Source organism: Muntiacus reevesi, chromosome 15 (assembly GCF_963930625.1).
Source record: "Muntiacus reevesi chromosome 15, mMunRee1.1, whole genome shotgun sequence".
NCBI classification, from domain to species: Eukaryota; Metazoa; Chordata; class Mammalia; order Artiodactyla; family Cervidae; genus Muntiacus; species Muntiacus reevesi.
Genome location: NC_089263.1, coordinates 14547071 through 14560492, shown reverse-complemented (window position 1 = coordinate 14560492; position 13422 = coordinate 14547071). Strand labels below are relative to the sequence as shown.

General features: G+C 42.6%; 1 protein-coding gene across 3 annotated transcripts in view; it reads left to right on the top strand.

Moving 5' to 3' along the window:
• The window catches only part of SV2B (synaptic vesicle glycoprotein 2B), a 92799-nt gene that overhangs the window by 57173 nt on the left and 22204 nt on the right, over positions 1-13422 (top strand). For all 3 annotated transcript variants that reach the window (XM_065906455.1, XM_065906453.1, XM_065906452.1), the window contains 3 exons: positions 986-1096; positions 2554-2642; positions 6208-6372. In XM_065906455.1, the coding sequence (XP_065762527.1) occupies positions 986-1096; positions 2554-2642; positions 6208-6372 (365 nt within the window). The remainder of the gene's footprint in view (positions 1-985; positions 1097-2553; positions 2643-6207; positions 6373-13422) is intronic.

Genomic DNA, 13422 nt, shown 5'->3' with positions numbered 1-13422 from the left:
GTCCATTTTTTTAACTGGATTGTTTGCTTTTTTTTTTTTTTTTTTTGCTGTTGAGTTGCATGGGTTCTTTATATATTTTGAATATTAGTCCCTTATCAAATTTATGATTTGCAAATAGTTTCTTCCATTCAGTAGGTTGTCTTTTCATTTTGTTGGTGATTTCTTTTACTGTGCAGAAGGAGGACTTATTGTCTTTTATTCTTCTGTGTTAAAAAAATGTCTTACATGGGTTTCCCTGGTGGCTCAGTGGTAAAGAATCCACCTGCTGATGCAGGAGACGTGGGTTTGATCCCTGATCCAAGAAGATCCCACATATTGTGGAGCAACTAAGCCCATGTGTCACAACTATTAAGCCTGTGATTTGGAGCCCAGGAGCTGCAACTACTGAAGCCTTGCGCCCTAGAGTCTGTGCTCCACAACAATAAAAGCCACCACAAGGAGAAGCCCAAAGGCTGCAACTAGAGAGTAGCCCTGACTCGCCACAACCAGAGAAAGCCTGTGCAGCAACCAAGACCCAGCACAGCCAAAAATAAAATAATTTAAAAAGTCTTCCAGAGCAAGCTTTCTCTCCTAACACACACACACACACACACACACACACACACACACACACACACGCATACACACACTGTTGTCTAGAATAGGCTCTAGACTTCTCTGATGTTAATACCCATTAAGGATAGACTTGTGAATTTTAAGGTAGAGTCAACTCTATTATGGGCAACTAAGATATAAACAGTTCCTCAATGTATTTCCCAAAGCCATAATTGAGTGAAAAAACTGAATCATTTGTCTGCAGTGAGACATATCTACCTGAGAAAGATCGTTAAGAGATGATATGTACAATTTTGGTTAAGAGTTACTGAACGAGAGGGTCACCAAAAGCTCCTCTAGCCCTAAGGAAGTTAATCAAGTCAGTTAAATTCAACTAAAAATTGAGAAGTCAAAGTAAGGTTAAGTTCTCTAGCCCATCTTTGCTTCACAGGTTTCCAACATTAAAACTCCCAAGCAAATGGATGAATTCATTGAGATCCAGAGTTCAACAGGAACTTGGTACCAGCGCTGGTTAGTCAGATTCAAGACCACTTTCAAGCAGGTACGTTTGGAAACCTGGGGTGGGTGAGAGGTAGGCTCTATGGTGGTCTGTAATGACAGTGGATGAGGAATAGAGGTTTTGAACATGTCCGTCAACCCAAGGCACTGTGATGGTCAGGAAGCAACATTTGGGTCCTAGCCCACACCAACTTCTAACTCCTGTGAGCCCTGAACCATGAAGTGTCTAATCCTTAGTTTCTTTTCTTTGCTCTTCTTTCAAAAGGCAGAGATTTTGAATGGAGATACAATGTCTAGTCCGAGAAAACACCTTTCTTTCTAGCACCTTCTTCTTTTTTTGGTTTGAGCGTTATTTTTTATTCAGTGGAAATTTTTAGGACTTCAAGCCCAGGAAGTAGCAGCTCAAGTAACTCTGAGAGAACTATCCAAGGAGGCGAGGATGGGGGAAGCCAGATATATAGGAGTTTTGCAACAAAGGGCAGGTAGTCTGACTGTCAAAAGTTTATTGTTAATGAAAGAAAACTAGATATGTCAAGTTAGAGAATTTAGTGTTTTTCCATGCCTGGAAAGATGCAAAAGTCTGGGCTCACTGAAATTATTCCTTTTATATGCACCTCAGCTTTCTGGGGCCAATATCTGTCCTGTGTTTTCACATCCTGAGTTTCCTCAGGGCTCACCATGGGGAGTGGCTGCAGTCTGGTGGCTGCTAAAAGGCAGGTATTCTTTTCCCTTCTGAGTTCCCTCTGGGCTCACAGTCTCACCTTCTGGTGGTGGCTGTGGTCACTGATGATTGTGACATCCTTTGTTTACCAATATGACAGGCAGTATTCCACTTATCAGTTCCTTCTCTTGGTCCGAAATTCAATCCATATTGGGGAGACATTTCAGGATCAATTTTTGTCCCACAGTTCTGGGACTCTCATCCTAGATCAGGTGAAAATTCTTGCTGATATGCCACTCCAGTGGCACTTTCTCTTTAAATAAACCATAGAAAGAAGGGAGCGAGTGAAAGAAAGGACCCCTTTAAGGTTTGTTGGTGATCTCTGAGAAAGTCTTTATGAAGGTCAAGGCCATTTCTCCAGAGAAGTGGTCCTATGAGACAAGCCAACTATCTAACACTCACACAGTCAATGGCCAGAGTCTACTGAGCCTGGATAACCTTCTTGGTGCAGGGTGGTTCAGTGTTTGAAACAGCATCTATTCCCACTGGCGGGGAGAAGAGCTCAAGGCTACTCAGCACCTTGACATCCCCACTCACTGCGCTTTTGGTCACATGCATCGTTGTGTTCGTGGATGCTACAGGACTGTTAGAGTATGACACCAACTAATAAGAACAGAAGAGGTTTTCTTGTTCCTTGAGCAGAACTGCCGCCTCTGGAAGGCAATTGCTGCATGTTCTCTCTGTGGGTTCCTAGGCAATTTAATAGAGAATCTTAAAAAGGGTCTCTTCCGAGTCACTTGTTTCTGCCTTTAACCACCCATCTCTGCTGTGGGTTACAGGTCTGGGAAAATGCTCTATACTGTGTGATGGGGCCCTACAGGATGAACACGCTGATTCTGGCTGTGGTCTGGTTTACCATGGCTTTAAGGTAAGTTCTGTCTTCCGTAAGTTCATTAATTAATAAAAAGCTATGACAAACATAGACAGTGTAGTGCTGGAGAGGATTCTTGAGAGTCCCTCGGACAGCAAGGAGATCAAACCAGTCAATCCTAAAGGAGATCAACCCTGAGTATTCATGAGAAGGACAGAGGCTGAAGCTGAAGCTCCAGTACTTTGGCCACCTGATGCGAAGAGCTGACTCACTGGAAAAGACCCTGATGCTGGGAAAGATTGAGGGCGGGAGGACCAGAGGGGCAACAGAGCATGAGATGGTTGGATGGCATCACCAACTTAATGGACATGAGTTTGAGCAAACTCTGGGAGATAGTGAAGGACAGGGGAGCCTGGTGTGCTGCAGTCCATGGGACTGCAAAGAGTCAGACCCAACTTAGCAACTGAACAAAAAGTTCATTAATTTTCTTATGCTTCCCATGCCTCATCTGTTCGTTGAGGGTTACCATTGATTCTAACTCATATAGAGCCTGTGTCAGATTGGATGCTTTTGGCTATGACAGGCAACCCACTCTAGTGGCTTCTACAACGAGGAAATTTCTGATCCTTTGTAACAAGAATTCTATGGAGAGGCAGCCTCCAGGTGGGGATTCAGCCTCAGGCTAGTTCTCATCTGCTAGCAAGATGCCTGCAGTTGCTCTCGGCTTTCTCAGACATGGAAAAGTGTCCCAGTGAGGAAGAGGCTGCCTTTCTCTGAGATTGATTTTTTAAAAATATTTTTTTTTTTACTTGGTTACTGCATGTGGGATCTTTGGTCTTAATTATAGCATGCAGAATCTTTAGTTGCTGCATGGGGGATTATTTTTTTTTTTAGTGCAGCTTGCAAAGTCTTAGTTATGGTGTATGGGATCTAGTTACCTGACCTGGACCCCTGCCTTGGGAGGATGTGGAGTCTTAGCCACTAGATCACCAGGGAAGTCCCTGAGCTCCACTTTTTAACATCAAGGAAACCTTTCTCATCTTCCCTGGTGGCTCAGATGGTAAAGAGTTTGCCTGCAATGCAAGAGACCTGGGGTTCGATCCCTAGGTCGGGAAGATCCCCTGGAGAAGGAAATGGCAACCCACTCCAGTATTCTTGCCTGGAGAATGCCATGGAGAGAGTAACTTGGCGGGCTACAGTCCATGGGTTCATAAAGAGTTGGACATGGCTGAGTGACTAACACTTTCACTTCAAACCTTTCTCAGAAGCCACCAGCAGACTCTCCCCACCCCACATTATATTGGCCAAATGTGTGTCACATGCTTTAGGGTTAAACTAGCCACTGGTGAATGGGATGTGATTTCCCAATGACTTCAGACTAATCAGGATTTGCCTCTCAGCTGATGATACCGTTAGCTTTCCTGAGCATTGACACCCAAACAGAATCAACTTCCTGTTCCCAAGGAAGAAGCAGGGAATGAATGCTGGGTCAAGAACTGTCAGTGTCCTTGTGAATATTAAATGGAGAAAACAGAGCACCTTTGCAATAATATCCACAGCAATGAAGTAAATGAAATATAACGTGATTGATGATTAGCTGGCTCCTCTCTGAAATAGTAGTCTTTCACTCTAGTCATTTTATTCACCTCTGGATAACATGACCTTTCTGTGCCAGTTTTGGGGACCATTTATAGTGTTAAAAGGCTGTTTCATTGTATGTATAAAGTGCCTGCAGTTGTTTCTGGAACATCAGTAAGTGCTCAGTAAATTGCTATTATCAAGTAAAATCTTTTGATGAGATTTTAAACTTTCATCTTTGAAGTTATTTTGTTCACCACCGCCCATGGCCAAAGACACAGTCCCCTCAACCCAGGGAATTCAATTGGCTTTAATGACCTCTTGGATTATGGGAGGAATGTGGGAAGACCTGCTTTTTCCAATATCTAACCAAATGTCTTCCAATAGATATTGATGGAGACCCAAACAGTCTCTTTACCAAACAGGTAAAGGTAGAAGCAGACTACTCACTTCCACTTGTTCCATCTAAGCTAGATGAGAACATAGAACATTTCAGAAGCTAAAATGGTAGACCCTTGGATCCAATTCACTGAAAGTTTTAAGATATTTCCTTATGTCTGATTTAATTTTGTCAAGTAGGTAATGACTTTCCAATGTTGGAACCTCAGAGAGATCTGGTCTCCCTTCCTTCCCCCTCTACTCACTCCCTTCTGCCTCCTCTCTGTAATTATCTTTTATTTTCCTATTTATCATTCTAGTATTTCTTTTTGCAAACTTAGGCAAATATATGTATATTTACAAATTTCTTTATTGTTTTCTTATGAGAAGGAACTGCAAGAAAGCAGTTTTGCATTTCTTTTTTGCATTCAACAATATATTCTGGAGCTCTCTCATACTGCTAGATAGAGATTTACATTCTTTTTTACAGTGGCATAGAATGTATGCATAGCTCTCCACATTACAACTCTACACTTTATTCAACCAGGACCCTGTTGCCAGATTGTTGGGAAGTTTTCAGACATTTGTTATTGCAAACAGCGCCATAATGAGTCACTCTTTGTGGGCTTCTTTGTATGGGACAAATTAATCAGTGGAATAGCTTCCTAGAAATGGAATTATGGAGTCAAAAGGAGATAAATTCATCAGTCATTGTAGGCACTGACCAATTCGCCTTGAGATAGTATTGCAAAATGCTGTTCTCTTCCCAACAATGCATAAGAGCACCTGCTTACCTGCAGTCTCACCAGCAGAGTTTTTGCAAAATTCAAGGTTTTGAGTCTGGTGGGCGAGAATGATAACACAGTGTGGTTTTAATTTTCACTTTTTGGGTTATGGGTGGGATGGAGCATCCTTTTTATATGCTTCATGGCCATTTTTTTTGAGTTGTCATCTTGAGATTTTAGGTATAAAATATCATCTGCAAATATAGTTTTATTGCTTGCTTTGTAACTTCATATTCCTATGTTCTTTTTCTTATGTAGCTGAGTTAGCTAACACTACAACATAGTATTAAATAGTAGTGATGATATGGGTATCCTGGTCTTATTTCTTATGTTAGTGGGTGTGACCACAGTGTTTCCCCATTGAAAGATCCTTTCTTTTGAGTTGAGATATATTTATATATACTTTGGGCTTCCCTGGTGGCTCAGTTAGTAAAGAACTTGCCTGCAGTGCCAGAGAGCTGAGTTCAATCCCTGGGTCAGGAAGATCTCCTGGAGGAGGGCAAGGCAACCCACTCAGTATTCTTGCCTGGGTGATCCCATGGACAGAGGAGCCTGGTGGGCTACAGCCCATGCAGTTGCAAGAGTCAGACATGACTTAGCAACTAAACCACCAGCACTATATATATTTTTACATGCTAAGGAAGTATACATGAATTTTTAATCTATTGGCATTTTAATCAAGCATGCATGTTGTTTTTTCATCAAGTGCCTTTTTGGCATCTTTGGAGATGGTTGTGATTTTTTTTCCATTAGATCTATTTATATGTTATATTTTCTAATGAACCATACTGACTCATTTAAAATGGGCTTGATTTGCATCATATCAGGAATGCAGACTCTGATGGTGTTGCTGCTCCAATATTCTGTCTTCTCTATTACAGCTACTATGGGCTGACAGTTTGGTTCCCTGACATGATCCGGTATTTTCAAGATGAAGCATACAAGTCCAAAATGAAGGTGTTTCACGACGAGCACGTGTACGGTGTCACAATCAACTTCACGATGGAAAATCAGATTCACCAGCACGGGAAACTTGTGAATGACAAGTAAGTGCGGCACCATGAGCTGTCCTTAGGTCAAGAGGACTGTGTGTGGGTACTGTCTTGCAGAGGGAGGCGTTGGCAAGACAAGAATTCAATATGGCGGGCATCGAGCTCTGAGTGGTAGAATATCACACGGCCTCAGCAGCCAGAGACTCTACAGTGCCCCCTGGTGGCCCTGTCTATACCGTGCGGTCCTCCATCATCCTGGCTAGGGTTGATTGATAAAGGAGGGTCAACCAGGCGATCTTTCCTGAAACCTCCCACCTTTATTGGTGATGCACACAGAGCCCCTCAATGATGCCTGCCTGGAGGGAGGGCCCAGAGATCCGGCACCAACTCACAGCCTGACTCTTGAGCTTTTTCTTTGATTCTGGATGCTTCTTCAGCAGCAAATCCAGAGGCTAATATGACACCATTTTATTATATTCTTTCACCTATTATTGGCTTCCCCGAAAGCTCAATGGGTAAAGAATCCTCCTTGAATGCATGAGATGTGGGTTTGATCCCTGGGTCAGGAAGATTCTACCTCCAAGTGTCTATTGGCGTGGCCCATTGCCACCAAAAGTGTTGTTGTCCTTTGGGGGAAAAAATTAGTGCAGTGTTAGAAAAGTCCTGCCCATATCCTCTTCAGGACTTCCCTGGTGGCTCAGTGGTAAAGAATCCATCTGCAATGCAGGAGACACAGGAGAGATGGGTTCAATCCCTGGTTTGGGAAGATCCCCTGGAGAAGGAAATGGCAACCCATTCCAGTATTCTTGCCTGGAGAATCCCATGGACAGAGGAACCTGGCAGGTTACATAGTCCATAAGGTTGCAAAGAGTTGGACATGACAGTGTGCTTGCAGACAGACCTCTTCTTGTCTGTTTGACTCCTCCTCTCTCTACTCCTGGAACACGAGATGGATAGTCCAGACCGCTGGGCTTTAAGAATGCCTGCTTGAGGTTGTCTCCAGTGGCCCCAAATGGGTCAGGACAGCGCAGAGGTCCCTCCAAGCCATGTGATCCACTAAGCTGAGCATTTTCATCTCTGCTGTTTGCTGTCTTCAGTTATCCTTAGCGAGTTCACTGGGTCGGGGGAGGGCTACACCGGAAACCCCACAGCCAGGCGGTTCAGTGTCAGTGATAGACACTGCCCCTTAGTTAGTGCACCTGTGCAAGAATTATCACCAGGGATTTTCTCCTCCAATGCCAGCTCTACTTTTCCCAGCTATGTGTGCAAGTGGCTGTGCCCATCGACTCTTAGCTACTGTGGGAAAGAAGTCTGGGTGAAGTCCAAGAAGGGGGCCTTGGGCCGTCTAGTCCATATGTTACTGGCCAGACTTTAGCAAATGTTCTCTGTTATTTAGGATGAGAAAGAAAGTGTGACATGAAAAGAAGAATGTTATTTCTATAAATATAAGGCCTTTGAGGAAGGAAAGTTAGGAGTGACTATCAGTAGACATGGAATTCAGATTTTCAGATGATGTTTTAAAATGCCGAGGCTCAGTCACAAACATCTCCACATTTACATGCCCATGTGTGCACACGCCCTCGCTGGGGACACTTGGGTCACTGGAATCTGCTGAGAGTGGCCACTGCAAGGATGGCAGTTCCAGGGCTGATGGTTGGTGGTGGATGGTAATCCCCCCAGGATTTCTCACTGTCAGGGCTGCTCAGTATAAACCCAGAGATCTTGCATTGGCAATGCCAGTGGCATTGTTGCCCTTCTTGGGACTTCCCTGGCAATCCACCGGTTAAGAATCCCCCTTCCAATGCAGGGGATGATACCTGCATTGATGATGATCAGGTTTGATCCCTGCTCCAGGAAGTAAGATCCCACATGCCCTGAGGCAATTGAGCACTAGAGGGAAAATAAAAAAAAAGCCTGTGTTTTTCGGGAAGACAGGAAGATCTGTCTCCCCCACCCTCGCCGCCAAAAAAAAAAAAGAAGAAGAAGAAATGTTGCCTTCTTTATTAGAATGCTTTTAAGTGTTGAAAAGTAAGAGATGTTATAGATGGCTAGATATCCCTGTGATATGATGTTATTCCGTGCAGAGATGAATTCACTAAAAGACTTCATCTGTGAAGTTGCCTTTGTTCAGTGACACTCTATTGTGGTGTTACTATAACGGTGATGGTGATGACAATGATAAGAAGGCTGGTTATTTCGTAGATAATCTCATGTGTTGTTGTTCAGTCACTAAGTCGTATCTGACTCTGACCCCGTGAACTGTGAACTGCAGCACACCAGGCTTTCCTGTCCTTCACTTTCTCTCGGAGTTTGCTCAAACTCATGTCCATTGAGTCGGTGATATCATCCAACCATCTCATCCTTTGCCATTCCCTTCTTCTTCTGCCTTCAACCTTTCCCAGCATCAGGGTCTTTTCCAGTGAGTTGGCTCTTTGCATCAGGTGGCCAAGGTATTGGAGCTTCAGTTTCAGCATCAGTCCTTCCAATGAATATTCAGGATTGATTTCCTTAGGGATTGACTGGTTTGATTTCCTTGCTGTCCAAGGGACTCTCAAGAATCTTCTCCAGCACCACAGCTCAAAAAAGATTAGAAACCTTTGAAACTAAGGAATTGAACTTGGGTTTCTTTGTTTTTCTTGAATTATGCTGCCATCTGCTGGTCACAAACTAGAAAACACCTCACCTGTGCAAATCTTGAGCCTCTTGACAAGTTAAATTCTTCACATTCGTTAGCATTGTCTGCACTCTTACCAGTAGTCCCCTTTTGACTTTATCCACACTTTGCTGATTAAAAATATAGGTAAAAGTATTTACTTTATTAGCTACCACACATGGGGGAAGATCGCTTTTAGCAGGGAGAGCAAAGAGGAAGAAAGTCAATCTAGAAGACAGAAGGTTGATTTCATGCATCACAGTGACATGCTACACATGCATGTCACACATGCTACACACACAGTTAAAAGCTCTTTTTAGTGGGGCATTAGTAAACATTTTCTTCATCTACAGTGGGTGTGTTTCAGGGCAATAATGCCCCGTGAAGCTGCCAAGGGTGGGAAATGTGTTAAATGTACCTTCTGACTTCAGGTCTGAGGAAGTAGCCAAGACTTGGGGTCTAGGTTCCAAGCCTTGATAGGTCAGTGACTAGCAGAACACTCTCTGACCTGTGTAAGCCTCTGATTGCACATCAGAAGTCATAATATTGAGATAGAATGTCCATCATGCTTCAGGGTTGCTGAAATTGTTGTTGTTGTTTAGTTGCTAAGTTGTGTCTGAGTCTTTTGCGACCCCATGGACTGTAGCCTGCCAGGCTCCTCTGTCCATGGCATTTCCCACACAAGAATACTGGGGTGTGTTGCCATTTCCTTCTCCAAGGTATCTTCCTGACCCAAGGATCGAACCCATGTCTTCTTTGCCACAGAGCCACCAGGGAAGCCCAATACTAGAATACCTCAGCATAGTTTAGTAATTTAATCTAGGTTCTGCGTAGTTCTGTAGAGCTTCTTCCTGAATGTTTTACAGCTGTGCCTGCATGTGTAGTCCATTGCTTCAGTCGTGTCCGACTTTTTGTGACCCCACGGACTGTAGCCCTCCAGGCTTCTCTGTCCATGGGATTCCCCAGGCAAAGATACTGGAGTGGGTTGCCATGTCCTACTCCAGGGGATCTTCCCTATCCAGGAATCAAACCTGCGTCTCCTACACTGCAGGTAGATTCTTACGCACTGAAGCACGTGGGAAGCCCATTTTACAACTAATTAGCTGCTAAAAATGGGGTTGCTGTTCTTCCGTCAGACCTTTACCCAGATTATTATTGCAGATCAACAGAAATCCTGTTGATCTGGGGATGTTTGATCTGAGCTCTTTTATTAGTTTTAATAGCCCTGTCATCTGCCAATAGCAATTGTTTTGTCTCCTTTCTTTTCTTTTTATTACATCTTGAAATATATCAAATATACAAAGAATAGAGAATAACACAACAACCCTATTCAGAGCACCTAGCTTTGTAAAATCATAAACTATGCTACACTTCCGTTGTGGCTCAGCTGGTAAAGAGTCCACCTGCAGCGCGGGAGACCTGGGTTCGATCCCTGGGTGGGGAAGATCCCCTGGAGAAGGGAAAGGCTACCTACTCCTGTATTCTGGTCTGGAGAATTCCATGTACTATATAGTTCATGGGGTCACAAAGAGTTAGACACGACTGAGCGACTTTCACACTGACTTCAGATTTTAATATAAATTAAACATCACTCACTCAGTTGCTCTTTTTGATGTTGTTTTTCTTCCTCCCAAGGAGTAATGATCACCACGGTCATAGATTTGGTGTTTTACATGCATGTGTGTTTTTATACTTTCCCGTATATTTATGTATCTGCAGACACTATACAGCCTTCTTTTGAGTGCTTTAAATTTTAGGTAAATCACACTTTGTTATAGATGTGACTATATAATTCTCATACTATAAATTTTGCAATTAGGGTTTTTTGTTATTTTTAGGCCATTTACTTCTTTTATTTTAAATATTTTTAATTGAGGTGTAGTTGATGTACAGTATTGTGTTGATTATAATGTCAGAGCTATGGGTATCCTGACTTTGGTGGGAGTAATTTGGGTGTCTTACTTTCAAGTATGATACTTGCTATATGTTTTTGATTGGTCTTCTTTATAAAGTTAAGGAAATTCTCTTTTAAGTATGCTGAGAGTTCTTATCATGAAAGCATATTGAATCTGTCACACGTTTTCCTGCATCTATTATGACAATCATTTAGCTTTCTCCTTGGACCTATTAATATGATAGATTAAAGTAATATTTTTCCGGATATTCAACTGTACTTAATTCTTGGGATATATCTTAATCATTCCATGTGATTTTTTTTAAATGGTAATACATCAACAAATTTGATTTACAATATTCTTTTTTGTGTTGTTTAGATGTTTATAGCCATTTTATTCATAACTGTCAAAATGTGGTGGCAACACACATGTCCTTTACTTTTATTTTGTACAAAAAATTGTGCCAATATTTCAGATTGGGTTTCAACTTATTATTTTGTTAAGACTATTTTCAGAGCTGTTTAGGTTCACAGTGAAATTGAGAGGGGGCCACAGAGATGTCCCATATACCATCTGTCAGAACTACCCTACTATCTGGCAATGATCCAAGATGTCCTTGAGTAGGTGAATGGATAAATCAACTGTGGTACATACTGGCCCTGGAATATTATTTAGTGCCAAAGAAGTAAGGGGTCAAGTCATGAAAAGACATTGAGAAATCTAAATGCATGTTCCTAAGTGAAAGAAGCCTCTCTAAAAAGGCTGCATCCTTATGATTTCAACTATATGTCATTCCGAAAAAGGCAAAACTATGCAAATCGGTGGTTGCCAAAGGTTAGGGGAGAGGGAAGTATGGATAAATAAGCAGAGCACAGTGAAAATAGTCTGCATGGTATCACAGCGATGGATGCATTTGCTAAAATCCAATTGGCACCGATTGTAAAGAATCTGCCTGCCAGTACAGGAGATGAAAGAGATGTGGGTTTGATCCCTGGGTCTGGAAGATCCCCTGGAGTAGGGAATGGCTACCCACTCCAGTATTCTTGTCTGGAGAATTCCATGGACAGATGAGCCTGGTGGGCTACAATCCATAGGGTGGCAAAGAGTGGGACACGTCTGAGCGGCTAACAGACATACACACATCAAGGTTATGTAACTGAAAGTGGGGTCTGGCTGCTCACTGTTCAAAAGCCAATACAGAGGCCAGGTCGGCGGAAAGGAAAGTTTGCTTTCCTTTGGATGCCAGCAACTCAGTGCTGGGGTAAGGGGAGGAGGTGGACATCTGTCCAAAGGCCAAGCTCCCCCCGCTGACAATCAGAGGGCAAGAGCTTTTACAGACCAACGGAGGGGGCTACATGCAGAAACAGTACAGTCAGCTGACAGTCACCTTGAAATTGGCAGCAGTGGTCTGACCAGCATCATCTTGGTTGTTTTAAGTGCAGTTCATCTTCAGTTCCAGGGTGGGTTTGTTTCCATTTCTTGGAGGCTGCTTCTGAGAATCGTGACAGCTCACATCACGGCCACAGTCTGGTCACCGTGTAGTCAACCTCTCCACCCAGTGGGGTTTCAGTGTCTATAAGACAGCTCACGGGACATGGCTCAGAATATTGTGAAGAGTCCTTGAGAAGGAGCTAAGGGCCCTGGCTATGCTTAATGGCTAAACTATGATTATTTGGTCTCCTTTGACTATTTTCCTTTGTTTCTGCACGTTTTCACTTCTCTGATTGAATTCACTTCTCATATTCTTTGTCTAAAGTTTTTCCACAGACAAAAGGCACGCTGAGGACATGGGAGGCAAGGACCATAGCATTCTGCTCCTTTTCAGTTATGCCCTCTTTTTAAAAGTGTTCTAGGATCTGTGTAAAGAGAGACAGGATGCAATATGGTGACTTCAGCACTTAGGTGGCGGTAAGTGCAAGAGAAGATGGAGAGAGTACGTTGGATTTACTGGCAAATTCCCTGAGGCACAAGGACGTGTCCTTAGAGAGTCTGGTAGACACAGACCAGTATTTCCCATCATATACATCTGCTCCTCCGTGAAATAGTATTTCGACCATTTGATGGCCATCTCCTAACACTACTCCTCTCTTTCCCAGGTTACTTACAGTAAAGATACCTCTCATTTATACAACCATATACTAGAGCTGGAAAAAGTCATCTCCTCAATAATGTTATTTTAAAGATTTTTTAAAATCTGCAAGCCTGCAGAGGAGAAGAGACTAGCCTGAAATCTTTTGATGACAGTCCTAAAAGTTGAACTCCATTTTTCATTTTTTGGAAGGTGGTGTCAGAGGTGAAGTAAAAGCCTGATGCCCATGTGTGGAGAATTTAAGGAGTTATATAGAGTTATACAGAGAATTTAAGAAGTTGCATAGAAGTTACAAACAAAAGACCCTCTGTTTCCTTCATTCTTTAAGTAAAATGAGCCCAAGAATGTATTTTCTGAAGTGATTTTCTTTTTTTCCTTAAAGATTTTTTTGAATGTGGACCATCTTTATTAATTTGTTACAATATTGCTTCTGTTTTATGTTTTGGTTTTTTGGGCGTGAGGCACAT